At 37.4% G+C, this 27,071-nt stretch overlaps 2 protein-coding genes across 2 annotated transcripts in view; both read right to left on the bottom strand.

Annotated features, from left to right (window-relative positions):
- The window catches only part of LOC145999316 (uncharacterized), a 206,841-nt gene extending 186,393 nt beyond the window's left edge, over positions 1-20,448 (bottom strand). The window contains exons 1-2 of the mRNA XM_083136257.1: positions 20,405-20,448; positions 13,009-13,171 (exon numbers count right to left, since the gene is read on the bottom strand). Of these exons, the coding sequence (XP_082992383.1) occupies positions 13,009-13,089 (81 nt within the window). The 5' untranslated portion in view covers positions 13,090-13,171; positions 20,405-20,448. The remainder of the gene's footprint in view (positions 1-13,008; positions 13,172-20,404) is intronic.
- Positions 13,091-27,071, bottom strand: part of LOC145999315 (uncharacterized) — a 74,290-nt gene continuing 60,309 nt past the window's right edge. The window contains exon 6 of the mRNA XM_083136256.1: positions 13,091-13,171. Coding sequence (XP_082992382.1) covers positions 13,091-13,171 — 81 coding nt within the window. The remainder of the gene's footprint in view (positions 13,172-27,071) is intronic.

The raw sequence follows: 27,071 nt of genomic DNA, 5'->3' as shown, positions 1-27,071 counted from the left end.
CATATGACATGTATTACTTTCATGTACAACATATATTTTATTTATGCAACATGGAAGAACGTAAAATAAGAAAATGCATAACTATGCAACATGTTAACGATAATTGTGTATGCATTCAAAGTTTTGTTAATATATTTATTAATGTGAATACATTAAATACATTACATAATCAATTCATCTGCCTCATAACAAATCAACAGTAAAAATAATACAAATTTTGTGTCTTTTCCTCAAAAGAATTATTCGTGCATTTGAGAGAAACCTTTTTAACAGCAACAGTCTGAAGTAGCTACATATTTGGTCTTACTTCTCTCTCGGGTAATTTAGAAAGCATTACAGAAAACAATCATATTGGGATCGATGCAAGCAAGAAAATTGTTTAGATCCAAATTTTTCAAACTGAAAACTTAATAGGGTGCAAAAAATTTCACAGAGCACCATGGCATTTTCTTTAACACATATTTTATTTCATTTAGACTGCTTTGCCCCATAACTATGGCTCTGAACTTGGACTATAATAATAGCAGACATTGTGAGCGAAACGAGCAAGAAAATTTTAAGAAAACTTGAAATCAATGGGGGCAATTCACCCTCTGCCCCCTCCCCCCTGCAAGTTCCCTTGGCCGTCTGGAAGAAAAAACTAATTCCATGTTGAGTATCCATTTGTTCTACTATTCTTAGATTCTGCTAGTCTTTTTTTTACTTAAATGTTTGCCCCCCTAGAATGGACTTTCTTTCAAAGTTGGGGGGACAATGCCCCCCCTCCCCCATGATTGCGGCACTGTTTTTGAGTTCCTCTTCATCAAATTCATGTCATCACTCATTGTCGGGATTAGCTAGAAGTGGCAGAAAAGCAAAGCTAAGTAACAAAAATTAAATATCCATTCCCTCTCTCTACTGCATGAAGAATCACTATTACCAAATGGTAGACTTGGGAAACCAAAAATTAAGTAGTTCAAACTTCATAGCAACACATCCAAGAAAAACATCCAAATACATTAGCCACCTTTAATATAAGACTTCTCAAAATGTCATAACTGTTCTAGATACTGAAAATTACAAAATAATTTCCCAAAGTCTGAATCAGGAAGGGATCCCCCTCCCCTCCAATCCTAGTACGACATTCCCACACACCTCATTAAATCACAAAATCAATAAGTGTCTTTGTTATGTTGCTAGAGTAATGCAGGATATAATTGTAAAGATTAGTGAGAATATCTGGTGTTCTGTATACTTCACGGGGGGGGGGGGGGGGGCAGTTGCCCCCTCTAGCTACGGGCCTGAGTCTGATTGTTGGATGCACCAAAGTATGTACCTCATCAGGGAATGCAATCCTGAAAATTGGTCACAAATCAACAGTATCAACTATTTCACCATCCAGGAAGAGTAGAATCAAAACTGTTGGGCAAAATATTTTAGAACAGAAATTTTAATAATTTTTGATTCAGTCAACTATACCCTCACCCAACTATATCTGGAGCAAGGTCGCGCATAGCATCAGAGAAGGGAAGGGAAGGAAATTGAGTGGGCAGAGTGAAGCAGTACACGCTGCTGTGAAGGCTGGTAACTTCAGTCGTTTAACCCCTCCACGCAATCCGGTTTCCTCTCACGACTTCATTGGTGGAGCCATCTCGCATCACTACTTGCGCAGACTTGTTTTCGTTTGCCTGCACCAGAGATAACTGGGACAGGGTACATAGCAATACAAATTGAATGTTATGATGCATTACTACCAGGGGGAAAATGTATTTCATTTTTAAAATATATATTTTTAAACATAACCTGAAAAACCCCAATAACACCCAGTTTTGCCCAGGTTTAATTGGGTTTTATCTGAAAAACCCAGCCTGGACAAAATGCCAACCCTGAAAGCTAACCAAAGCGTAAAGACCTATTCTTTCTGTTTGTAGTGAGGGGGGGAGGTATTTTTTTAAAATCAAGAATCCGTAGTACGGGCCTATGAATATACGCACTTGACTTAACCTTAGAAACTTTGTAATTACAATTAGTAGCTCTAACGACAATAATATACCTATCAAGGTACAGGGTGTTTATCCAAAACACCTTGTCTGGTTACAATTTTATTGAAACACCCTGTACATTGAACTTTATGAGCTACACATTCAAATTATGTAACATAATATTTTATCTGCAGCTTTTGATTGAGAATTTGATTATCATAAACTGTTTGTATGCTGTACTTCTTCCCACAATCCTTTATGGGAGTTTAATATATTCGCACATGCTCAGTTGCTCACACATACATATGCATTGGTTACGCATTGTATAAGTGGCACTACCCACAGTAATGCAGTATGAAGTAGCACACACAAGTTTACAGGCATAACTTATGAGTAAAATTTTACTAATACTGATTAAACAAAGCAGTGGCATTTTGCAAAACAAAATATTTTTAATTTCTATTCAACTTTTACGAAAGGAAACAACATTCAATGATATATTTCATGGTCCATATAGTATTAATATTATCCAGTTTCTCCTTATGTACTTGACACAGTGCCACAAAGTTAAGATGCTTTTGGGTCATCGTACTTCGTAAATAGTTCTTGAGGCGATGGAATGAACAAACTAACAAGAAAAATATAGCATAAAAGCAAGCACACTAGTCTTTCTGTTTTCTTAAATAGTAGCAGTGGGTATTTGCTATTAGGCTATAGCCAGTGACATGCACTGAGGAGTAGCTAATCTAGCAGAGATAGATCAATCAATCTCACATCTCTAATTATTATCAAATCACAATATTTATTGTCTTGTTGAAGCCACAGTCCATATGCAACAGTTTTTCACACGCTTCTCAGGATCTGTGACCAAGCTAGAAGGCTACTCTAGCTGGCTTTTCCTCCACCTCACCAGTTCCAGGTAGACACAACCGATGGAAGGGAAAGGGAAGATTTCTGCCTCTACCTCCCTTGCGCTCGCTGTAATAGTTTCTAGTGCTCCAACCTATCTCCTATAGGAACAGATAGGGGATTGGTTTCCCCTCCATGCCATTGTAAATCCTCTAAAGAACTTGGGGCGATTTGTGCATGTACTTATGTTCTCTGCAACTTTTTACATGTTGTACAATGTGTATGTATAATATGGAATGTAGTTTTATTATTTATGAAACGACACCGTTTTATGTGCAGACAAAAATGTTATGCTTTCTTTCTATTTCTTATTTCAAATATGGAATATATAATGGTTAAATAACAAATATCTGCTCACGCTCTCTCTCTCTCTCTCTCTCTTGTTTTAGCAGTGTTTTATATAAGTATACTACTCTCTTGGCCTCCAATGAAAACAATTGGGTAAGCTAAACAGTCAATAAATATGCGTTCTTATCGTTGTTGTTGGTTTGGTTTACTTTACTTCGCTTTTCTGATACATTTGGTTATCACAAAAATGAAGATGAGAGTGATATATGGTAGAATTTATGTAGGGACCTCACAAAGAACAATCCAGGCCGGGATTCGAACCTGTGATGAGTGCACATTATTGTTCCTGTGTGTTGTACTCTGCAGTGAATAATGAAATAACGTGGTATGAAAAATCTATGCCAGAACTCAAAAAGCCAAATGAATATTATTGAAGAAACTACAGAAAGGTGTGTATAGTTACCTGTTTATCCCCTTATATATTGAGTTTTTGCCACCTCCCTGCCACTTTTTCAAACCGTATAGATTTAATCGCGGTAAGTAGCTAATGAACTTATGGAAGTCATGAGGGCAATCAAACAGAGAACCCTGGACTCCTGGTTTTACAGTGGCCTGCAGATGCGCTGGGAGGAAATTATTTTCTAATTTGCTTTTAGTGTTGCTCTTCCATCACTTTAACTAACTTCTGCCATGATAATGAACGTCAATTACATTAAACGGGTGAAGAGTGGTTACATAGAAACACACATGCACAGGTCAGGGTTCAAGCCAGTATTCTTCAGTAACGAGATTGTGGGGTGGAGAAATTAAGGAAATCAAGCAATGTAATATTTTTTAAAAAACGTTAATCATACACAAAGATGGTATTTCAAAAATCCAATTGAAAATTACCACTGAGGGAAAATGCAGTTTGCATTACCAATATCTACGTATCCGAATGGTTAGTGCTTTCCTTCCTTCTTCGTTATTGGCCAACCTCCGTGGGGGAGAGGGAGTGCAAGTGGTCCTGGATCGGCACCTGGTGGAGCCACATAATGATACTGATTCCACTTTACACTGTAGATTCAGTACCGATTAGGCTTTCTGTGCATAATGTGTACTTAAAACACCAAATCAACCAACCATGGCAGGGTGGTTATCACAGCATGCTACGAAACCAGGAGTTCTGGCTTCTAACTCCAACCTGGGCATGGGTGTTCTTTGTCTTTGTTCCTTCATTAATTTTATCGCACCATCTTCACAATTAACCAAATGAGACAAAAATTGATGCTAAGTAACAAAAATCAAAGCAAATCATTGATTGATTTGGTTTATTTTACTTCGCTTTCCTGCCACTTTTGACTAACCGTGAAGATGATATGATAAAATTGATGAAGGGACAAACACAAAGTACACCCACGGCCAAGCTGGGATTCGAACCTGGGATCTCTGGCTTAATAGTCAAATCAAATTGTTTTTGATTCTCGAAAGGGGATGGGAGTTACGTCATTCCTTATTTTACAATCTTTTCTTGTCTTTGACATTTTTCTTAGAAATACTGAGCGATAAAAGGGGGGGCTATGAACCACACCAACCCCCCCTTGTGCACCCCACTGATTGCTCCCCCAAATATCGATGTCACCGCACGTCACTGGCTATAGCCTAAGGGTCGCTAGATGCTGAAGTGATTATTGAAATTCCTTAAATTTGTAATAATTGCAAAGTAAATTAACATGTCAAGTCCTTTTACTTCCTTTTAAATGAAAAAAGATAGAGGGAAGGGTTTCTAGTTTTTAAATAACTTCTTTTTGCAGTACTGCATTTCAACTCAAGTCATTTTTTTTCTCAGATGTGTGTACATTTTAAAGTTTAGAAGTGTTTTTAATACAGCGCATGCAAATAATGAAAGTAATGATGATAATAATGTCGGCAGGGCCAAAAACAAAGAATAGACTAGGGGCCTAAATTATAAAAATACCCTCCTGAATAGTTGCCCTAACTCTGCATCATGGGTACTGATCTATAGCATATCATTTACAGACTTTTCCAGAACTAAATGAGAATATCATAATAAATTATATATATATATATATATATATATATATATATATATATATATATATATATACTCTCTAGCCTTCTTAAACCCGAAGGTTCATGGCTGCAGCAACACAGGCCTTCCATCTGTTCCTATCTTGAGCAAGTTCTATATACTCTTTTCCATCCCTACCGATTTCCTTTAGGTCCATCTCAACGTTGTCCCTCCATCTTCGTCTTGGCCTTCCTACAGGTCTCTTACCATCTGGTTTCCCAACAAGAATCCTGTAAACTCCTCTTTCCTCTCCTATTCGTGCCACATGTCCTGCCCACCTAAGTCTTCTTGATTTAATTATTCTAATAATATCTGGACATGAGTACAAATTATGTAGTTCTAAATTATGTAACCTTCTCCACTCACCTGTCTCCTCATCCCTTTTAGGTCCAAAGATTTTCCTAAGGATTTTATTTTCAAATACTCTCAATTTATGTTCCTCTTTCAATGTAAGGGACCAAGTTTCACACCCATATAATACTACAGGCAAAATTACTGTTTTGTATATTTTAACTTTTAGTTTCTTAGATATTAAACGAGAAGACAAAAGTTTATGAAGAGAGAAGTAACATGCATTTCCTGAATTAAGCCTACTTTTTATTTCCTCTTTAATATCATTTTCATTTGTTAATATTACTCCTAAGTATTTGAATTTGGAAACTGGTTCAAACGAGTTGTTATCAATAATTAGATTTTGATTATTACCTAACACTTGGTTTCGGCCTGTAAGCATATATTTAGTTTTCTCTTTGTTAACATCCAAACCTATCTCTTTAGCAGTTTTGAAAAATATTTTAGCATTATTCTTAATTGTATTCACATCATCCCCCAGTAAGTCTACATCATCTGCATATGCTAACAACTGAGTCACACCATTTAATTTTAGTCCTTCTTTAGTTTCTTTTACCTTCCTTACAGCATATTCTAAGGCAAAATTAAAGAGCAATGGAGATAATGCATCTCCTTGTTTTAACCCACCATGAATTGTAAATTTGTCAGACATATTATTACCCACACGAATTTTACTTTCTGTTTCACTGGTGCATATTTTTATCATACTAACAAGCTTCTTAGGTATTCCAAACTCTACTAATATATTATATAATTTATCTCTTTTGACCGAATCATATGCTTTTTTGAAATCAATGAATAGCTGATGGACATTTTGATTATATTCCCACTCTTTTTCAAGGGTCTGTCTGATGTGAAAAATTTGATCTGTAGTTGATCTGTTACGTTTAAATCCACATTGATAATCACCTATAATTTCATTAGCATATGGGGTTAGTCTTGTTAAAATAATGTTAGACAATATTTTGTATGTTGTTGAGAGTAGAGAAATTCCACGGTAATTATTGCAGTTCATTTTATCACCTTTTTTAAACACAGGAACAATTATGGATTCTTTCCACTGTTGAGGGATTTCTTCTTTATTCCATATTAAACAAATTAATTTATGAATTTGACATATTAATGAATTTCCACCATATTTAATTAACTCAGCTGGTATTAAATCAATGCCAGGTGCTTTGTTATTCTTTAGCCTTTTAATAGCATCTTTAACTTCCGTCAAGTTAGGTTCTGGAACTAAAGATTCTGCTGTGTGGACTTCATTTACTTCTGATTTATCTCCTACATGGACATTTAAAAGGTCATTAAAGTAGTTCTTCCATCTATTTAGAATATCGCATGGGTCAGCAAGAAAATCACCGTCTTTATCTTTTATCAAGTTTACTTTAGGTTGCCACCCCTTTCTAAATTCATTTACACCTTTATATAAATCTCTGATATTTTTATTTTTGCTGTTTGTTTCAATTTCGTCAATTTTGCTTTTCAAGTAATCTCTTTTTTTACTTCTAAACGTGCGGTTAACTTCTCGCTTTATTCTATTATAATTGCTTAGATTTGTATCATCCGAGTTATTTAACCATCTAAGTCTAGCCTGATTTCTTATTTCTATTAGATTATGACATTCATTATCAAACCACGGCTTACTTTTTCTTGGTTTATGGTATCCTATACTTTCTTTAGCTGCTGATTCTATAGCATTACGTATGTGCTCCCAATTCTTATTTACGTCTGTTTCATTTATATTTTCATCATCATTTAAATCCTACAAAACATCAAATCTATTTGACAGTTTAATTTCGTAGTCTTTCTTAATTCTTTCATCAACAAACTTTCCTGTATCAAATTTTATAACTTTTAGATTTTGTTGCTTATATATTGATTTTACCGTCCTAGTTGGATAATTAATGCTCCACCAAATTGTTGTCATACTGGTATTTCCACAAAAGACTTTAGTTCTCTGAGATAGAGACAGGATTAGGCCATTTGCAGGTGTGAAACTATTAGTTATATATCCCCATCACAGGTACGTACTGTATAGAGAACTATATTTCAGGATGGATCCAAGCGAAGTGTTTTACATGTGATAATAATGATACTAATAACAAAGTTTATAATTAATAGGTTGATGAGATCCAATAAGCGAACTAAGTTTTATATAAGAGTTTGCAAACCAAGTTACTACTCACATTTTTGGATTTCTTCTTGAAATAGTCAAAAAGTGTTCCAGTTTTTCTTTTTTTCCATTCTCCTATCTCAACTCTAAGCTCTACAACATCCAACCACCACAATGGATATTTCCACTCTAACCTAAAATATGATTTTAAATCACTGCAAGCCATTCATTTTATATGAACGTTGTGCAAAATAGTTTGTGTTAATTCGACATAGGTTGCTAAAATTTGACCTTAGAAATTGTACCAGATTGATGATATACATCACGAAAATCGAAACTGCCTCTGATTGGATATTGCAGTTATGACGTTCTCGTTTGGCAGTGAAAGCAGGTAATTTGCTTCACACTCTGCAAGAAGGCACTGCTCCTCGTGCTTGTAACGCTGAACAGAACACAAAAGATTCTCTGTGATTTTCATAATTAATGTTTCTATTAAGAACAGATGAAAGATATACGAAATCCAATTCTGGTAATCTAACATGTGTACATGCATTCATGGTAGTTTAATGTTTTGCAGAAATGAGAGGAGCGAAAGCAGCGAGTTAACATTTCCAAGGGAAATTTCGCACGTTTTACTTTTACTACGATTATCGACACAATATTCAAAATCAATCAATATTATTCTGTTGCAAGACTTTTCTGAGTAGCAATCGTTCCTAATCTTCAGTTATTATTATTAGTAGTAGTGGTGGTATTGCTGCAGTGCAATAAGTTTACCTGGAGAAAAATGTTACAGTGTCTTCTTGCACAACAGTACAAACCAGCGTTTATTTATTTTTTTCTGCATAGCTGAAAATAAATGCATGTAATGCATATGATCGTCACGACGGGTGGGGGTTTCGAACTGATCCATTGACCAGCTCCTAGAAGTTGGCATAGTTCATTTGAAGTTACAATAAACAGAAAGTATGTTTTTATTGTTAATAATAATAACACATTAATTTCAATTAGGCATTATTCCAACCAAGGGCGTTGCCAGAAATTTTTCCATAAACTCAGGACAATGATAAAACTTGAATAGTGGAAGTAATAACATTAATAAAAATTGATAAAACAATTTCCGATGCCTATGATTCCAAAAGTTGTGTAAATGCAGGAACCATATTTTACCATTTAAACCAAAGAACAAATGATTTTACAAAAAATAGATTTTTTTATGTAAGAGGTCACACAACAAACTTTATGACCAAAATTTACCCCTAACTTAAATTATTTTCTTTAACAAGGCCTGTGAATGTAAATAACAAAATATAGTTCTATGCATTTCAGTATAATAACAATTCAAATGTGGTGAAAAAATGTTGCGCTGCATATTCGCTCACCTGGTGGACTGAATGCAACAGCCCCTCGAAGGAAGGATGTAATAACATTATTACAGGAATAAAACTCCTTTACTTTAATAGCTTATAGGTGTTCTATAATGACAATGGAGAGGGAGGCAGTTGCACCCCCACTTTTTGCCACATTTGCCCCCGCACTATGCTAAACCTTATGTACAAAGGGAAATGTACTGCCTTTGCTGCACCCCCTTCCTTAAGTTTTGGAACCCAATCGTCGCCACTGATGACAAACATAACCATTATTATGTTTAATATTTCTACTATTTGACTGTTATGAGCCTAAACCCCGTACCTCGCACAAGAATTTCTGGTTACTCCTATAGTAATGCATACCATTTTAATAACGTAGAACAGTGTTTTTAGTAATTTGCACTTTTACATAACTTTCACAGACCAGGTTCATTGTTCTTGTAGCTTATCAGTGATGTGGCCTCGCCATGCAAATTGCTCCCAAGCAAGTTGCCTTTTTTTCAGTTGTGGGTACATTGAGGAATATCTTATTGGGTCATCTGGTACTCATATTTGTGCATAATGTTAAAATGCACAACTTATACTTCTTTATTTTCCATTGTGATACCTACAACACTGACCAATTACAAAATTCGGGCAACTCGGCTCTTATAACTCACAAGATGGAAACTTGTTGTTTCTACACAAGGCAACTCTTTCTTGCAATGTTAACTCGGCGGAGAAAACTGTAGTAAAGTGCTGACAGTGGTAAGGACCACTTCCGATTCTAGTAATTATGTTTCTTTTTCAATAAATTATCTCATAGCAGACACAGACGCACCCTAATATCAAATGTAGCCAACACAACGTGCAGACAACAGAATGAGCCAAACTATAACGTCACAACATGGCGCAGGTGTGCTTTGAGCACAACGGTCGGCTCGAAAATTGGAAAGTAATTTTTTTACCTAAAAAGGAACGCACATGAATGTGGGAAATTGCAGGGATTATTTGTCGATGGTATAGATTTTAAAAATGGTATTTAAAAAAAGTTAGTGGAAACGTCCATTCACTGCTATGTGCTGAACAAAGATGATCAATTCGTTTTCTCATTCCTTTCATTTGTCTCTTTTGAATGTTATAGCCAAAACCTTCCAAATTTTGGAAGCTCATAAGTTGAGTTAAATGATGCACCAACATACGCCGACAATGGAAGTTAAAAGTATCTTACATTCATGTGTAAAACCTACCTATTTTTCGATGGACTGACTCACTCAAGAACACGAGGACTACAGGATTCCCATGCTTCTTTCTCTATTCTTGTACCTAATCATAATATACAATGAATCATAATATACAATGAGTTTTCCTTAATTAACTGTGTATTTGGAAACAGAAATACTGAGATAGAGTAAGATGCCCATTTCAGAGCAGAATCCTGCTTCATTTTCCACCAATTCCTGAAATAATTTATGAAATTTCCATCATGCAAATAATATTTTGCTACAAAATGAAATTGTGTTGAAAGTTATACATTGGACCCCTTACAGGGAGGCCCAGCGGAGAACTGGGAGGGAGGCCCCCTGCCCCAGTTTTGGCGCTCCCGGGTCCCACGAAGTGTAATATTCTACAAGGTAGATCACCGATTGGAAAAGGTTGAGAACCACTGCCCTAGTGGATACAGAGGCAAAGAAAATTGGCTACTTTAACTGCAGAGTCAAGGATAGGGACTAGTAGCACCCCTTTTGCTGTCAATTGAGACATGCCTATGATAAAAGATCTCTGTGCATATTGCACTGTGCCTTTAAGCCACATTTAGGGGATGTGAGGGTAGGGCACCAGACATTCTCGATCTTGGACACTTTAGACATGATGTGATCAGCAACCATTCTCCAGCCACCTTTACTCCCAGGATCTATTTATTTGAGGCTGGGTGAATCCCAGAGGTGCTTTGTGTATGGACAAGACCAGAAAATGTCTTACCTCAGATCACCCAACCTAGGAATTGAACCTGAATCTCCCTCGTGGCAGTCACATGTCCTATTTACTAGACCATGACAGCACCAAACATGCACTATGGTTTCTATAAAAACCTGGATGGGCAGAGACTTGAAGACAGGCAGACTACTTGAAATAATACAGAAGATAGTCAGCATGTTCCAACGGAGCAATTGGGTCCCGGGTTCAATACCCGGTGGAGGCCCAAGTGGTTCGAATCCCACTTTAAACTGTAGGTCCAGTCCAGATTAGCCTTACTGTGCATAAAGTGGACTTAAAACAACAAATCAATCAATCAATCAAACCAATGTTGTATCTGATTTTTTCACGGTGCTTCAAGTCAGAAAATGCAAAACAGTAATTGGCCTTATAGTGCAATTCAGAATAAATATGGTATAAATGTACAATACCGGAAGTATCTCCGATTGCTTTGAAATTACACATACTCACTAATTTCGGCCTCGTAATCAAGAATCTGCAGTTAAAAATAGGTGGTTATTTCCAGAAATTGCGAAATTACGTGCACATATTAACGCGATGATTGTCGATACACTATTATGGTAGCCATGTTTGATGATGTGAACAAGTGAAGTTTGCTATTCATTATGCAGTCTACAGCGTTGCCACAGTGTTACTTTGTTATTTGTAGATCAATGATCGTGGAAGAATGGAGGAGGAAAGGAATGAAAAGATCGTTAATGTGGTACAGTTATTTAAATGAAAATGGAGGGAGAAGAGATTGGGGAATGCTGCTTCGAATAGAGGTAAGTTTGGCAACGGTGTGGTTGCTACAGTGTTGTGATATAAGTGATACCTGTTGCATGGAGTGTTGATTTGAATGTGAAAAAATGGCATCTTGCCTAAGGTGGAAAAAATGTTTGCCTCACGAACCATTCATGGTAAGGTTAGGTTAGGCAAGCATAGTAAAAATTAAGGGTCATCATAAACATAGTTTTGAAACACTAATCATTGCTAAAAATGGTTGTTTTCTTCATAAATCAAGGGTGTTTACTCCATTCACGGACCCACTTATTTTGTATTATTTTCCAATTTCTAGACGTGACTGTCAAATTTCAACTGCAGATTCGTGATTAGGAGGCCAAAATTAGTGAGTATGCCAAATTTCAAACACATTGGAGATACTTCTGGTATTGTAAATTCGCTCCATAAATATTCCTCAGTTGACAGTAGCTAAAGAGCTTAGAATTTTGGGGAAAAAAATAAGACCGAGGAACTTAAAAATGGGGTTCCACTGAGTGTTATCTGATTTTGTTGTGTAAAATATACAATTTAGTTATAGAAGATCTACTGGGACTGGTTATTAAAATATAAAATGCAGTGTTTTGAATTTTTAAACAAAGGTTTCCACCAGGAATGTTGTAAATAAAACTACATTTGTCCTACAAATTAGCCTTTCAACCTCCTCATTGTTCAAAGTTCCTGATGAACACTCATGTTAGAAAACTGAAAAGTTGAACGTGGTGTTCTTATTACCCACTCTATGTGTGGCCTTAATTATTACCATTTTATTATGATGAGTGCATTAACACAGACATTTATAAACAATGTATGGTAAAATATAATAAATTTTTAAACTATTTTTTAAGCATGGCAATATTTTGTTCTCGTTACATATATTCCATTCCTCATGTATTTTGAAAGACATTTACAATGAGGTCCATGCCACACACACATGAAGATACAAGAGAATAAAGCAGAATGAATACAAGTGAAATTCGAACTACTATGTGCCTCCACTGGGTATCAAACCCAGGACCCCTTGATTACAAGGCAACAACGCTACCACTGCGCCATCGGGGAGGCAGATTTCATTATTAGTAACAGCAGGTGCAAAAATAATACTTTCTATAGCTACCTTAGAAATGCATCTATTACCACACCAAGAGCATATAAGATTAGACTATTTTTTAGTATTACAACATATTCAAGTAAGAAAATTAACTTTACCTCCAAGCCCGTCTCTCCTCTCTGCTTCTCTTCTGTAGATGACGGGTATTCATTGAGAAGGATTTCCGATTCACAAGACATGTTATGGAAGTCCTGCAAGATTCTCTGGCTTGTCTATGCTCAGATAGCACACAAACTTTGGCAAACTGTCATCCACTGAAATCTAGATTGAAAAAGACTGAAGTCATAAGTAGGGTAGGGTTCGGACATTGGTATTTAGACACTGGGTAGCTAAATAAAATTTGGGAAAATACTGGGTATTTATTAAAATTTTAGTCATCTACCAAGACTCGCTTAGCTCAGTTCCTAGAGCATCTGGCTATCACTCGGAAGACCTAGGCTCATTTCACGGCAGGTGATCTGCACAAGGAAATCTTCCACTCATTTTGCTGTTTCTACATGGCTCTGAGGATCACAAAGCCTCGTATAAATGGGTACGTGTGGGCAACCCTGGAGGGTAAAGGCAGCCAGGCAGGATGCTGATCGCCATCACAACTATGGCCACGATCAAGAATATGTGGAGCTCTATACCTCCACATCGCCCCATGTGCCTTCACAGCATATGTGCACAACACACAGGGACACCGATGCAGAAAAAAAATGTTATGCTTTTTTTTTCAAATAAGAAATATATAATGATAAAATAACAAATATCTGTTCACGCTCACTCTCTTAGTCTCGTTTTAGTAGTGTTTCATTTAAATCTACTATTCTCTTGGACTCCAATGAAAACAATTGGGTAAGCTAAACAGTCATAAATATGGACGTATTTATTTCGGCAAGAGAATGCATGTTCTTATTGTTGTTGTTGATTAAGTTTATTTTACTTAGCTTTTCTGCCACATCTTGGTATCACGAAAATGAGGACGAGAATGATATATGATGGAATTGATGAAGGTCGGGATTAGAACCCGTGACAAGTGCCCATTATTGTTCCTGTGTGTAGTACTGTGCAGTGAATAATGAAATCATTTGAGATGAAAACTTTTTTCCAGAACTCAAAAGCCAAATTAATATTATTGAAGAAACTACAAAAAGGTGTGTATAGTTACCTGATTATCTCTTTAATATATTGAATTTTTGCCACCTCCGATTACTTTCTCTAGCTGTATAGATTTAATCGCAATAAGTAAGTAGCTAATAAACTTATGGAAGTCATGAGGGCAATCATAAACAGAGAACTCTGGACTTTAGATTTCATAGTGCCCTGCAAATGTACTTGGAGGAAATTATTTGTATTTTCTTTCTTTCTTTGTTAGCATTGCTCTTCCATCACATTACCTAACTTCTGCCATGATGATGAACATTGACTAAATTAAATGGGTGAAGGGTGGATAGAAAGAAACACCCATGCACAGGCCAAGGCTTGAACTTGGATCCTTCAGTAATGAGATCGTGAGATGGAGAAATAAGGGAAATCAAGCAATGCAAAATTTTTGAAAAAAAGTTAAATATACACAAAGATGGTGTTTCAAAAATCCAAGTGAAAATTACCACTCAGGGAAAATGCAGTTTGCTTTACCGATACCCACGTATCCAAAGGGTTAGCCCTTTCCTCTCGTCTTTGTTGTCAGCCGATCTCTGTGAGGGAATGCAAGCAGTTGTGGATCGGTACCCGGTACAGGCACATAGTGGTTCAGATCTCACTTTTAGCTGTAGGGCCAGTCCCGATTAGCCTTTCTGTGCATTAAGTGGGCTTAAAACACCAAACCAACCAACTGTGGGGGAGTGGTTATCACAATGCGCTATGACACCAGGAGTTCCAGTTTTGAACCACCACCTGGGGATGGCATTCTTTGTGTTTGAAATTTCCTTAATTATATCGTATCATCTTAGTGATTAACAAAATGTGACAAAAATTGACCCTAAGTAACACAAAATATGAACCTTCCTTAAAGTAATGAGCACTGCTTGGACTCGAAAAAAAAAAGTTATTTATGTTGAAAAAAAAAACAACTTGAATATTTCCTTACGCAAGCAGGTGCACTTCTCATGGACAGATGATTCTCTCTCTACAAGCGATAGTAAATATCGTAGAAGCGTGGAATGAATGTAGAAGTAAATCGGAACCTTAGTAGATTGCATTTAGGGACTTTATTTTAATGCTAAGGGAACCTAACCTAACCACGAAAGCATATAACAAACATGAACAAAATCTTAAGTAAAACACCGCACTATGTGTTAACAGACATACAACTAAATCGAACCATGTAAAAATTGCATTCGTAGCATGATGAAATCGCAATAAAACAAAAGGAACTTGGGCCCTAAAGGGTGTGCGTGTGTGTGTGAGGGGCGGAAGGGGTTATGACCCACACCAACTACCCTTCGTCACCCCTCTGATTGCTACCCCAAGTGTTGAGGTCACCACACGTCACTGATGTTAACAGACGTAAATCGCAATCGAACCATGTAAAAATTCCATTCGTAGCAAGATGAAATCGCGGTACTAATTTACTACTACACAAACAGATTTCTTCATTTTTACACAAGAAACTACTTACGGTAATAAGTTCCTCTAGCATTGTCTAACATCTGGAAGGTGTTTCCTGTCATGTGGGAATGTAGCATAGCGGAAATTCATTATTTTTGTTGAAAATTAATTCTCTGAAGCACAATAGCCTTTGGCACGTACACCTCCGTAGATTATTACACGTCGTGCTTGTTTTTGTCGATTGCAGGGTTTCCAACCACGCCATTCTTTTCCAAAAAGATGACGTGTCGTGGACGCATGGTGAAATTCATACCGGGTGTGGAAGATCCACTGGATTTTGTAATTGGGTACTTGAAAAATGGGTAGCCCCACAAATCATTGATGGATAGCCCCAAAAACCATTCACGCATAGCCCCTCGAACTATTTCCAGTAGGTTAGGTTAGGTAAGCATAGTTAAAATTTTGTTCGTAAAATAATGCGAAGAAGCTTAAAAAAATTATGTGATTTCGCCCGAACACCTCACTCATTTATTTCGTTAATTCTAGCATTGATACTTACCTATTCTGCATTGCGGAAGATTCTTTAAGGTGAAGTTATGTCTTTTTCCATTAAATAGTGTCAACTTTTCATATTACGTCCTTATTTGTCTTCCTTGTCCTGCTTGGGTAACAGACAAAATGGCATGCAATCGTCATGGATCATCGCACGTTGTGCTTGTTTTTTGTCGATTTGGAGTGGGTATACAGTGTTTCAACATTCTTCACCGAAAAATACCTACTTTCGTGTTCATTATGTCATCACAAACCATTGACGGATAGGCCCCAAAACCATTCAAGATAGCCTCACGGACCATTTCCGGCAAGGTTAGGGTAGGTTGGGTTAGGTAAGCAGTTAAAAAAAAAAAAAAAATCTCGTAAAAAAGGCACGTTTCGAAACACTGGCGAGACTGCATGACTTTTGACGCTCGCGCCATTCTGCAGGTACATAATTGAAACAACGGCATAATGTTGTCGCTTTACAGAAAATGCAAGTTCCTTACATAAAAAGAGACTATTTGTTGATTCTACATCATTCTATGGTGAAGTTTTGGTAACAGTTTCATACATCTCATTCTATGGTGAAGTTTTGGTAACACTTTCATACATCGGAGACACATTTCTTCAATTTTACACAAGAAACTACTTACGGAAATGAGTTTTTTCAAGGTTTACAACATTTGTCGAGGTATTTTCTTTCATCTGGAATATATTTGACCGGGAAATCATGTATTTTTCAAGAGAAATATCTCAGCGACGCACAATTGCCGTTGCTTTCATTTGCTTGCACTATGACAACCAGATGCTGCATACCTCTGATAACGTCAGCCCCTGTCAGTGTTTCAACCCCCTTTCTTGTTTTACTATGCTTGCCTAACCCAACCTAACCTTATCGGAAATGGTTTGTTGGACTATCCGTGTATGGTTCGTGGGGCTACCAGTGCATAATGTATAATTTCCATCGGTGACGAACATGATAGTAGGTATTTTTCGGCGAAGAAGGTTGAAACACTGCATAACCACAACGCGAGTCAAGATGTGCCCGCCATACTGTGTGTTCTGGAAACGAAGAAAGGAATAAAAAAAAGCACTCAGAATGTAAAAATTGCGTTTGTTTTCGTGTAAAAAGCATAATGGCACCTTGAAATATGCGATTTTAATGTGTCTCCGATCTATGAAACTGTTACCGAAGTTTTCAGTTTCGACGAAAGAAAATACCTCGAAGAACTTTGACAATGCTATAGAAGCTGATTTCAGTAAGTAGTTTCTCCTGTAAATTTGAAGAAATCCTTTTGGGCGATATCGCATATTTATCAAAAAAATTTCACTTGAGTATTTTTTGGGTTACGAAGGTTTAAAACACTGCATTGACAAAACACAAGCACGACGCGCGATGACCTGGGAAGGTGTACGCACCATATTGTTTCTTATGGAAACGAAACAATGCAAATAAAGAAGTACTCGTAATGTGAAAAATTGACATTACTTTCATAAAAAAAAACGTGAATACACATTCAAGAATGTTCCGCGAAGCAGATAGGTAAGTACAAATGTCAAAAATTGACGAAACAAAGAAGTTACATGTGTTTGTGGAATAGTAAATTTTGGTAAAAATCTGATATTCCCCGAACACCTATAACTTCTTCGTTTTGTCAATTTTTGACATTTGTACTTACCTATCTGCTTTGCGGAACATTCTTTAATGTCTATTCACGTTTTTTTGATCAAAGTAATTGCAATTTTTTTTTTTTTTTTAAAAAAAAGTGTTTTTGTAACTGAAGAACGTACGTTTCCGCAAATGGTGGTAAATATGCGATATCGCCCAGACGGATTTGTTCAAATTTACAGGAGAAAGTACTTACTGAAATGAGTTTCTTTAGCATTCTGGACGTTCTTCGAGGTATTTTCATTCACGGAAAGTAAAAACTTCGTAGTTTAATGCTGCCAAACAAGAATTAATCACTTTTTACGTAAGAAATTGGCATTGCCTGTCACATTATGCCGTTGTTTCCATTGTGTGCGTGAAGATGGCAAGAGCGTTGAAAGTCACGCGATCTCTGCAGTGTTTCCAAACGTGCCTTCTTTTTACGAAAATTTCTATTTTTAACTATGTTCGCCGCGCTTTCTTTTTTCGATGAATTTAGGGGTGAAGTGAGTGCTAATGGAACCTAACCTAACCTTGTGTGAATGGTTTGTGGGGCTATCCGTGGATGGTTTTTTGGGCTAACGTCAATGGTTTTTGGGGCTACCAGTAGATGGTTTGAGGGGAAATAAGGGACAACAGTAAGTACTCGTTAATGTAAGAAATAAGACATTATTTTCATTAGAAATTCATTATTTCAGCTAAAGAAACGTTCCGCAATGCAGAATAGTACGTTAGCAATGTAAAAAATTGGAAAATAAATCATTGATAGGTGTCTCCGGTATAGTAAAGTAGTACCAAAATAGGTAAGTACCAGTGGTAAAATTAAGGAAATAAATGAGTGAAAGGTGTCCGGGTGTTATCGCATATTTACCGATTGGTTTGTGGGGCTACGCATATTTTTTTCGAAACCAATTTTTAACTATTGTAACCTATACGTGACCCTACCTAACCTAACCTTACCGGAAATGGTTTGTGGGGCTATGCTTCATTGATTGAATTTCCGCTATGAAACATTCCCACATCACACAAAACAACGGAGCGATTTTACAATACCGGGAATTTCTCCATTTTGTTTGAAATTCGGCATACTCACTAAATTAGGGCTCCTAATCACGAATCTGAAGTTAAAATTTGGCGCTCATGTGTCAAACTTGCAAAATAAGAGGGTCAGTCATCGCAACCGACAATGCACAATTGCTCATTATTTATCGCAAGATTTTCCGTTTCGAATACTTAAAGAACGAAATATATATATTCCTGATATTACTACGACCCTAAAATTTAAGTATGGGTAACATTATCGAATGAGGGAAACGGATTCCTTCAAATTTACAGGAGAAATTACTTACGAAAATCATTTTCTGTAGCGTTGTTGATGTTCGGGAATGTAGTTTTGATCCATTTTAATGCGAATGCATGTGGTTTTCTACGAAAATCTATTTCCGACGGACTATTGCTGCTGCTACAACATGACGTGTCGAGGATGCGTCGTGAAGTTGTTGCCGGGTGTGGAAGATGCCCTGGAATTTGTAATTCCGATGTTGTCCGTATATATGCTAAATTGAACGAAAGGAGTGCTAATGGAACCTAACGTAACCTAGTAGGCATACCTCGTCCCCGTGATGGTTCGTGGGGCTATCGTATGTAAGAAATATACATTATTTTAGTTAGAAATCCATTATTTTACCTAAAGAAAAGTTCTGCAACGCAGAATAGTACGTTAGCAATGTAAAAAATTGCGAAATAAATCATTGATAGGTGTCTCCGGTATAGTAAAGTAGTATCAATTTTTTTTTTAAAACTCTGCTTGCCTAACCTAACTTAACCTAACCTTACGGAAAATGGTTTTTGGGGCTAACGCGGATGGTTTTTGGGGCTAGCATCAATGGTTTGTGAGGCTAGCGTCTATGGTTTGTGGGGCTAGCGTCTAATGTGTGTGGGGCTAGCGTCTATGGTTTGTGGGGCTAACGTCAATGGTTTGTGATGCTAACGTCAATGGTTTGTGATGCTAACGTCAATGGTTTGCGACGTATTAGCATAATTTCAAATCCGGGCACGAAAGTAGATATTTTCCAGTGAACGAGGTTGCAACACTGCATAAATCGACAAAACACTCTCAGAACGCCCCCTAAACCAGTACACTATCACGGCCATAATGTGTTACAGATTCGAAATAACAAGTAAGAGTAAGTACTCGTAAATAGAAGAAATAGACAGTATCTTAGTTAGAAATGCATTATTTCACCTTAAGAAATGTTCCGCATTCGAAAATAACACATTAGAAATGTAAAGAAGTCCGAAATATATGATTCGTAGGTGTTTCCCTCATACGATAATAGTACCATTTCGATACGTGAGCGCCAAATTTTAAGTGTAGATTCGTGATTAGGAGACCCAAATTAGTAAGTATCCGAAATTTGAAACAAATTGGAGAAATTCCCTGTATTGTTAAATTATACCAAAACAACTTCCAGATGTTAAACAATGCTACAGGAACTTATTACCGTAAGTAGTTTCTTCTGTAAAAATGAAGAAATCTATCCTGGGAATATCAGATTAGTACCTAAATGTTTACCGAAATCGCAATAAAACAAAAGGAACTTGGGCCCCTTTGGTTTTAGAGGCTCCGATCTCTTCCAGCTTGAATTCAATGCTAATTTCACCCCTCTAAAGAACACACACAGATTGATAAAAAATTATGCATCAACCCTGGGCACTGATACGCAGTGGAATTACATTACACCCAAAGTATATACCACTGAAGGTGCTAATTTTCTTACACGGGAACAAAGTAACCAGCTTGACACAACTCAATCTTTTCGAGGTAAATAAGAAAGATGAAGCAAGAAACAAACCTATTTCTAATCTGTGCAAGAAAGAAACCACCAAGGAATATAGAAGTATTTTAGGAAGAGCATTCCGAGACACGGAGCTCTCCCATTGGCCAGAAGCCGCAACGAGCTCTGACGTGACCAAGGGGATCTGTCAAGGGGCGAGGCTCGCGTAGCAATGGAAGCTTATTGGAAATATTTTCATTTTTAATTGTCCATATCTTGGTTCTATTAACCATTTGCAGCAGAATAATAAGCAAAACGCAAGGAATAAGGCCTAGGCAATAATATGAAGAAGTTTACAGCACGCAATTACAATAAATGGCGTTATACAAATCAAACAAAAAGTAATCACGACTATCCTCTTATATCGCCCCTACATCGAAATCTGAAGTTTCGTATGGGTAAATAAATACAATTTTACGTATTAAATATTTCGCTACCACACCAATACTTATTATCCTTCATACCTTCAAATTTTCACAGATGTTTGTTATTAATAATTTGTTCATTATAATTTATATATCTAGTATACATAGGATATCGCTGTTGTTATATGACGTCGCTTTTCTACGTATTTAGGGTAACCGCAACAATAAAAATGAATGATGAAATGATAAATTTGATGGGCTAGATGAGTGTGGCAAGCACTGGTGTACGCAGGGGGTTGGGCTTAAGGGGCTGCAGCCCGCCGAAATTCTTAGAAAATAAAAAATCAAATGAAGACAGTAATGAAGTAAAAACAAACAACTTTAAAATGACCCCCAATAACTATTTTTGTGTTTGAATAACTTTTAAAACGAAGGATTAAAATGGTAATATAGAACAGCGACAACGGGATATCAGCGAAATTGATTTTCGGCGATACATTCTATGAACCAATCTCATTCTGTTCAGTAAAGGTTAGATTCATGGCACTGAACCCGCGTACAATTTGAATTGAATTAACGTAATCCTTGAGTGAGGTGGAAATACGTTTTGGATATTTTCTTTTGTAGATGTGAAAATCTTTAACTAGTGATGCAACATGCTTTCGCTTACATTAAAGTTTACACTATGGTAAAATTGCAGAAATATTCTACCTAAACTGATTTGTGTTTAAAAAACCGGAACATCAAAATATGTTTTTTTAGAAATTAATAAATAAATAATAAATGGATAAAATGCAATGTCGTGGGAAAGCGTAATCCCTTAATAAATTCAAGGAAACTTGTGGCAGCTCGATGGCGAATCTGGTGAACCGCATGTTCGACTTTGAATCCCATCACTGAAGTTCCCGACTTGGAGTCACGTCGTGGGCATTGATGTTCTTTGTGCCTGCCCTTTCATCAATTTTATGTGATCAACACTCATCGCCGCGATTAACCAAAAGTGGTACAAAAGCGACGTCAAATACATGAACAATAGGCCTGGCCTCTGTCTTGGTTTAGCAATGTGATTTGTTAATCACTATACGGTGGAGGCCGAGGCGGAAATAAATATCAGTAAGAATAAAAATTCATTACAACTTACCCTTCCTGGAGACTTATGATTTTGAAGACGATGCTACCCACTGTCGTCTTTTTCTCGCTGCACTTGCTTCCATGCACTTGAGTTTCATTAGTTTATTCAAATGTCGAATTCTAATAAAAGTTCTTGTTCTGACATACAGGGAAATAATCTTTTCGTTAACTTCAGGAAATTTTGACTGAAGTACTGTCTTTAGAGTGTCCATAACTTTATGTTGCTTGGAAACAGTTGACCCATGGAAGGATACAAACACAATCTCAAATTGAATAACTTTTTCCATATCCGAACCACTACGTGCCTCCACCGTGTACCGAACCGGAATCCCTCGATTATAAGGCGATGACGCCACCACTATGCCATCGGGGAGGCCGTCAAAATAGAAATACATGTGGTGCCAGATTCCTTAAATCCCCAATTGGTACACTCTGCAACAGCACAAGAATGTTTACCTTTGGCACGCTTATTCATGGTACACGTAATACGACATAAAATTACTCGCTTTAATATTCAAGACAAACAGCACAAGCACTTCTGTAAACGAATACCTGATCGCTACTACTGGACCTGCAGATTTTTCTGACATCTGGGAGAAATCTGTGCCTCGAAGTTGGCTTATACCGAACAATGAAAGCCATGTCGCTTTCGGAAACTGGAAGCAATTACTTTCCATTTGAATGTTCCCAACTGCAGGTATGAACCCCCTCGGTGTACGTCAAATCGTCTATCGTATATCCCTTACCTGGAGAGCGCTCTATGGACTCAGAAGCGAACCTTGGTTGAGGCATGGGTGTGTATCATTGTGTGTCTTATCTATTTCATCTTTCATTTTCATTTCATTGCCCTAGTTTGCTCTATATGTCAAAAAGCTACGTGAAATAATAAAACAGATTGATTGAATTGGCGTTTTAAGTCCAGTTTATGTACATTGAGGCTAATTGTACCTACAGTTTAAAGTGGGATTCGAACCACTACGTGCCTCCACCGGGTACCGAACCCGGGATCCCTCGATTATAAGGCGATGACGCCACCACTACGCCATCCTGGAGGCCCTCAAAATAGAAATAGATGAGAACGTTAATTGGTTCAGTAACGATCTCGCTACCCAGCGAAGGTTTAAGGCTCGACTCCCGCCTGGACATTGTGTCCCTTTGCGGGTGTCCATCTATTTCATCTATTCATTACTCATCCTCGCCTTCCAATTAGGTAAAAGTTACAGGAAAGCAACCCAAAAATAAGAAAAAAAACATTTGCCTCGTGATGACGCAATTTGACAAGGACGACCGCAAGATTTTTTCACAGGAGAGGCAGCAGTGCTCAAAGAGGGAAAGGTTTTGGAATGTTATCTCCCTAGTTAAGAATATCCTCTTAAAGAAAATTCCCCCACTAGGATAAATTGCATAGACATCCTCCACCCACTGCATTTTGTCATTGATTTTGCAATATACTCGTACTTATTATGTCATGCAGCAGTAACTTCAATTAATTCTTGTCAACAATAAGTCGGCCCTGCAAAGAAGTTGCTGAAATTCTACTGCTAGAAATTTTTAAAATACAACACTACCTGAATATATGTACAATATATTGACATAATTTGATGCATGTTTCTTCCGTATCAAAAAAAAAACACTACGTGTTAAATAAAAATTAAATAAGAAGGATACTGTTATAGACATTCGTATTATTCAAACTGATGGCAATATTTGCATTCATACGGCTTAGAAGTTTATTATTGCGTAACTGTAACTTCATAATAATAATAGTTTTATTCACACGCACAAAACACCGAAATTTTGGAGATTCCCGTGGATGCAACTCGACAGGACTCATACCACTGCATTTTACATACTAGTGACTAGCGAGGCTCTGTCGTCTGGACTCGTGGCCAGTATAATCCTTGGTGGGGCTCGTATTGTGTTGTCCTTACATGTTTATGATTGTCCCTTCATCCGCCTCATCTTATCACCATTCATCCTCATCTTCGCGATTAGCCAGAACTAGCAGAAAAGCGAAATAATAACAAATCAATATGTATGTATGTGTCGTTCATTTAAAGACGAATTTCTACTGGGTATCGCTACTATGAGGATGAATGATGAACTAATGAGTTGAGAATGAGACAAACATTGCTATATGCCTTACTATGGTTCAAACTGTGGCCTCTGGCTTCCTAAAGCGTTATGCTGTCATGGAGACCCGTTATATACATGTAGAGGGACTTACTTAATCCTTTCCGTTCAATCTTACTCTCTCGATCGTGTTGCAGTTATGTCCATGCTATAATTAATTAAGTTAGTAAACTATTTGCATGAAAATATGCGCACGAGACTCTACTCCCAGCCCCCTCCAGCACACACAGGCATTTAAAATTGTTTCACTTCACGATTTTTCGGGTGTTCTATCTATTGTGCTCGTCTCAAGATGAGACTTTCATCTAATAATCATTTAATTTCATTGCTGTGTCTCGTAATCAAGGGGTCCCGAGGTCGATACCCGGTGAAGGCACATGGTGGTTCGGATTCCACTTTAACCTGTAGGTCCGGTCCCGATTAGCCTTACTGTGCATAAAGTGGACTTAAAACACCAAATCAACCAATCAACGAACCAATCAACTTTATTGCTGCGTGTAGAAGTGTAGACAAATAGTGTTAAGAACCAAAGACATGAAATCTTCTTTTTGCTGAATTCAGCATGAATTTGTTCGTTTGCCATCCTCAGTTAACTTGAGAAGGTACTGGAAAGCAGCGAAGAAGAACTACATGTTATAAACATTGCTTCCCAAGAGTTATAATCGCCTCTATGAGGCGATAAACTTGTATGATTTTACATGTTATTAAGCGGCCCGCAGCTGAGGGATCCCCTTTTTGACGTCACTCTAGCAGAAGACCTTCACGTGCCGCCGTAGCGCGGGAAGCCGGAATAGCACCCCCTGAGAAACCACGAGTACAGCGTTGTAGAGATGAATCGTCCGCGAACGAACGTATCTTTTTGAACGAATCTTTCCAACGAACGACTGATCCGGTTCACTGATGCGTTTCGAAACGGCTCAGTCGCGAACGAATACAGAAACCGCTCCGCGCTCGCATAAGAAAGACTGAAAGACGCCTCGAGCGCTCGGGGAAAACAGTTGGTCCCTTTGTTCACACACCGCGCCTGCGATTGAAAACAAAATTCCAGCAAGTCACGTGAGACCCGAACCAACCCCCTCCCTCCTCCGCTTCACCGGCACCCAGGGAAATAGGACGGGTTTCCACTAATGTGGTCTTCAAAGGAAATTTCCTTGTCAGAGAAAAAAACGCGGAAGTGGCTAGAACCAGCAAGGGGCAAGACGGGCACTTGTCACCCCCCTTGGAAAAAGATAGTGCTATTCATTTGGTTCACTGATCTTTTTACCTTGGAAAGTAAAATAAATATAAATGTTATTTATTCCCTTCCTAATTAATTCAAAATAAAGCATAGCCACAAGTACGGGTACATATTCTTTGTTCCCCTGGAAAATAGTTTTGATTTATCCCCCTCTGGGGAAAAAAAAAGTCTCGACACGCGCATGGTTAGAATTATTTGGCAAATTTGTCGTTCATCCGAAAGAAAGGAAAATGCGAAAGGTATTTCGATCTAGGGATGTCCCGATTGATTGATTGAGTTGGTGTTTTTACGTCCACTTTATGCACAGTAAGGCTAATCGGGACTGGACCTACAGTTTAAAGTGGGATCCGAACCACTATGTGCATCCACCGGGTATCGAACCCGACGACACTACCACTGCGCCATCGGGGAGGCCACATGTTAGTTCGGATATCGCTTTAAACTGCACATCCGGACTCACAAACTTTGAGATTTTTTTTTGATAAGGAATGATCTCGAAATACAAACATTTAAAACAAGAAAACCTCCATGGAGACAAACTGAAAACATAAGTTTGTACATTAAAGAGCATGGATTCTTTGTTATATTCTAATACGTCGCACAGTAAAGCAACTTCGATTTCGCCGAAATCGTCGACATACCACTAAAGGTCTGGGTTCATCATTTACAGTAATCATCATTCACTTTCGTCGTAGCAATTAGCCAAAAATGGCAGAAACGACACACAAAATAAGGAAAATAATTTTAAGTTAAGACTCTCGAATATTTACGTTTCAATCTCGATTTTACATTCCCCTAAGTTCTTGACCTCGTCTTAACAAGTCTCGATGATACTTATCTCTTCTTTACCTACGCAGGATGACATTTTCCTTATCACTAAAGTACCATCTTATGAAAAACAACAGGGCGATAAAGAGAATCAATGTATACCTACTTATCTTTGCTAGCGACTGCATATTTATTTTTTCATACACTTATCCACAAAGGAAAGACACACCCACATACAGAGGGGAGGGAGTTACAAGCGTCGGCAGTTACAAGGGAGTCATCACTTAGTCTATTTTGCACCCGTCACATGATACGGGGTCCAACATAACTAATAAGTAATAATACAACTGTAATGCCGTATAACTAAAATCTTAAGATATTCCGGCTTCAGTTAAAAGCTGAGGCTGTAGAGGGACACTCAGCACAAACAAGGGCGAAACACACACTACGAAGATTATACTGGCCTTAGGTCCCGACGCCAGAGCCTCGTTAGCCTGCAAAATATAGTCCAGGTTGTACTACGTGGAAGTGAAGTTGGAAATTGAATGTACTACGTGGAAGGGTCACCGCTTACGTCCCATGCAACAGATGAATTCCAAGAAGGACAAATAAGAATGTTATGAAAAATAACTATAAAATAAACAGGAAGGAGTAAAACAAATATTTGCAGAGAAAATAAGTTTATTTTTAGTGGTTTATATCCACTACTATTTCACACATCCTAAAATATGTGACAGCTGGTAAACATTTCTGAGGCATTGTTCTCATGTCATAGGAGGAGGAAAGTGCATTTTCAATGTTACAGTTTCTTTTTCGGACAGAAGTTGCCATTATTTAAAAGTTTGTTGTATTGCAAGCTCATGATAACGGTCACTTGCAGGGATATTTACCGTAAGTTCTACTAGATGAACAAATTAAACTATATTTTTCATATCCGGAAAATATTATAAAATTTAAAATTATAATATTTTGTACA

The sequence above is a fragment of the Lepisma saccharinum genome, chromosome 15 (assembly GCF_977018435.1).
Source record: "Lepisma saccharinum chromosome 15, izLepSacc3.1, whole genome shotgun sequence".
Taxonomy (NCBI): Eukaryota; Metazoa; Arthropoda; class Insecta; order Zygentoma; family Lepismatidae; genus Lepisma; species Lepisma saccharinum.
This window is presented reverse-complemented; position numbering and strand designations above follow the sequence as displayed.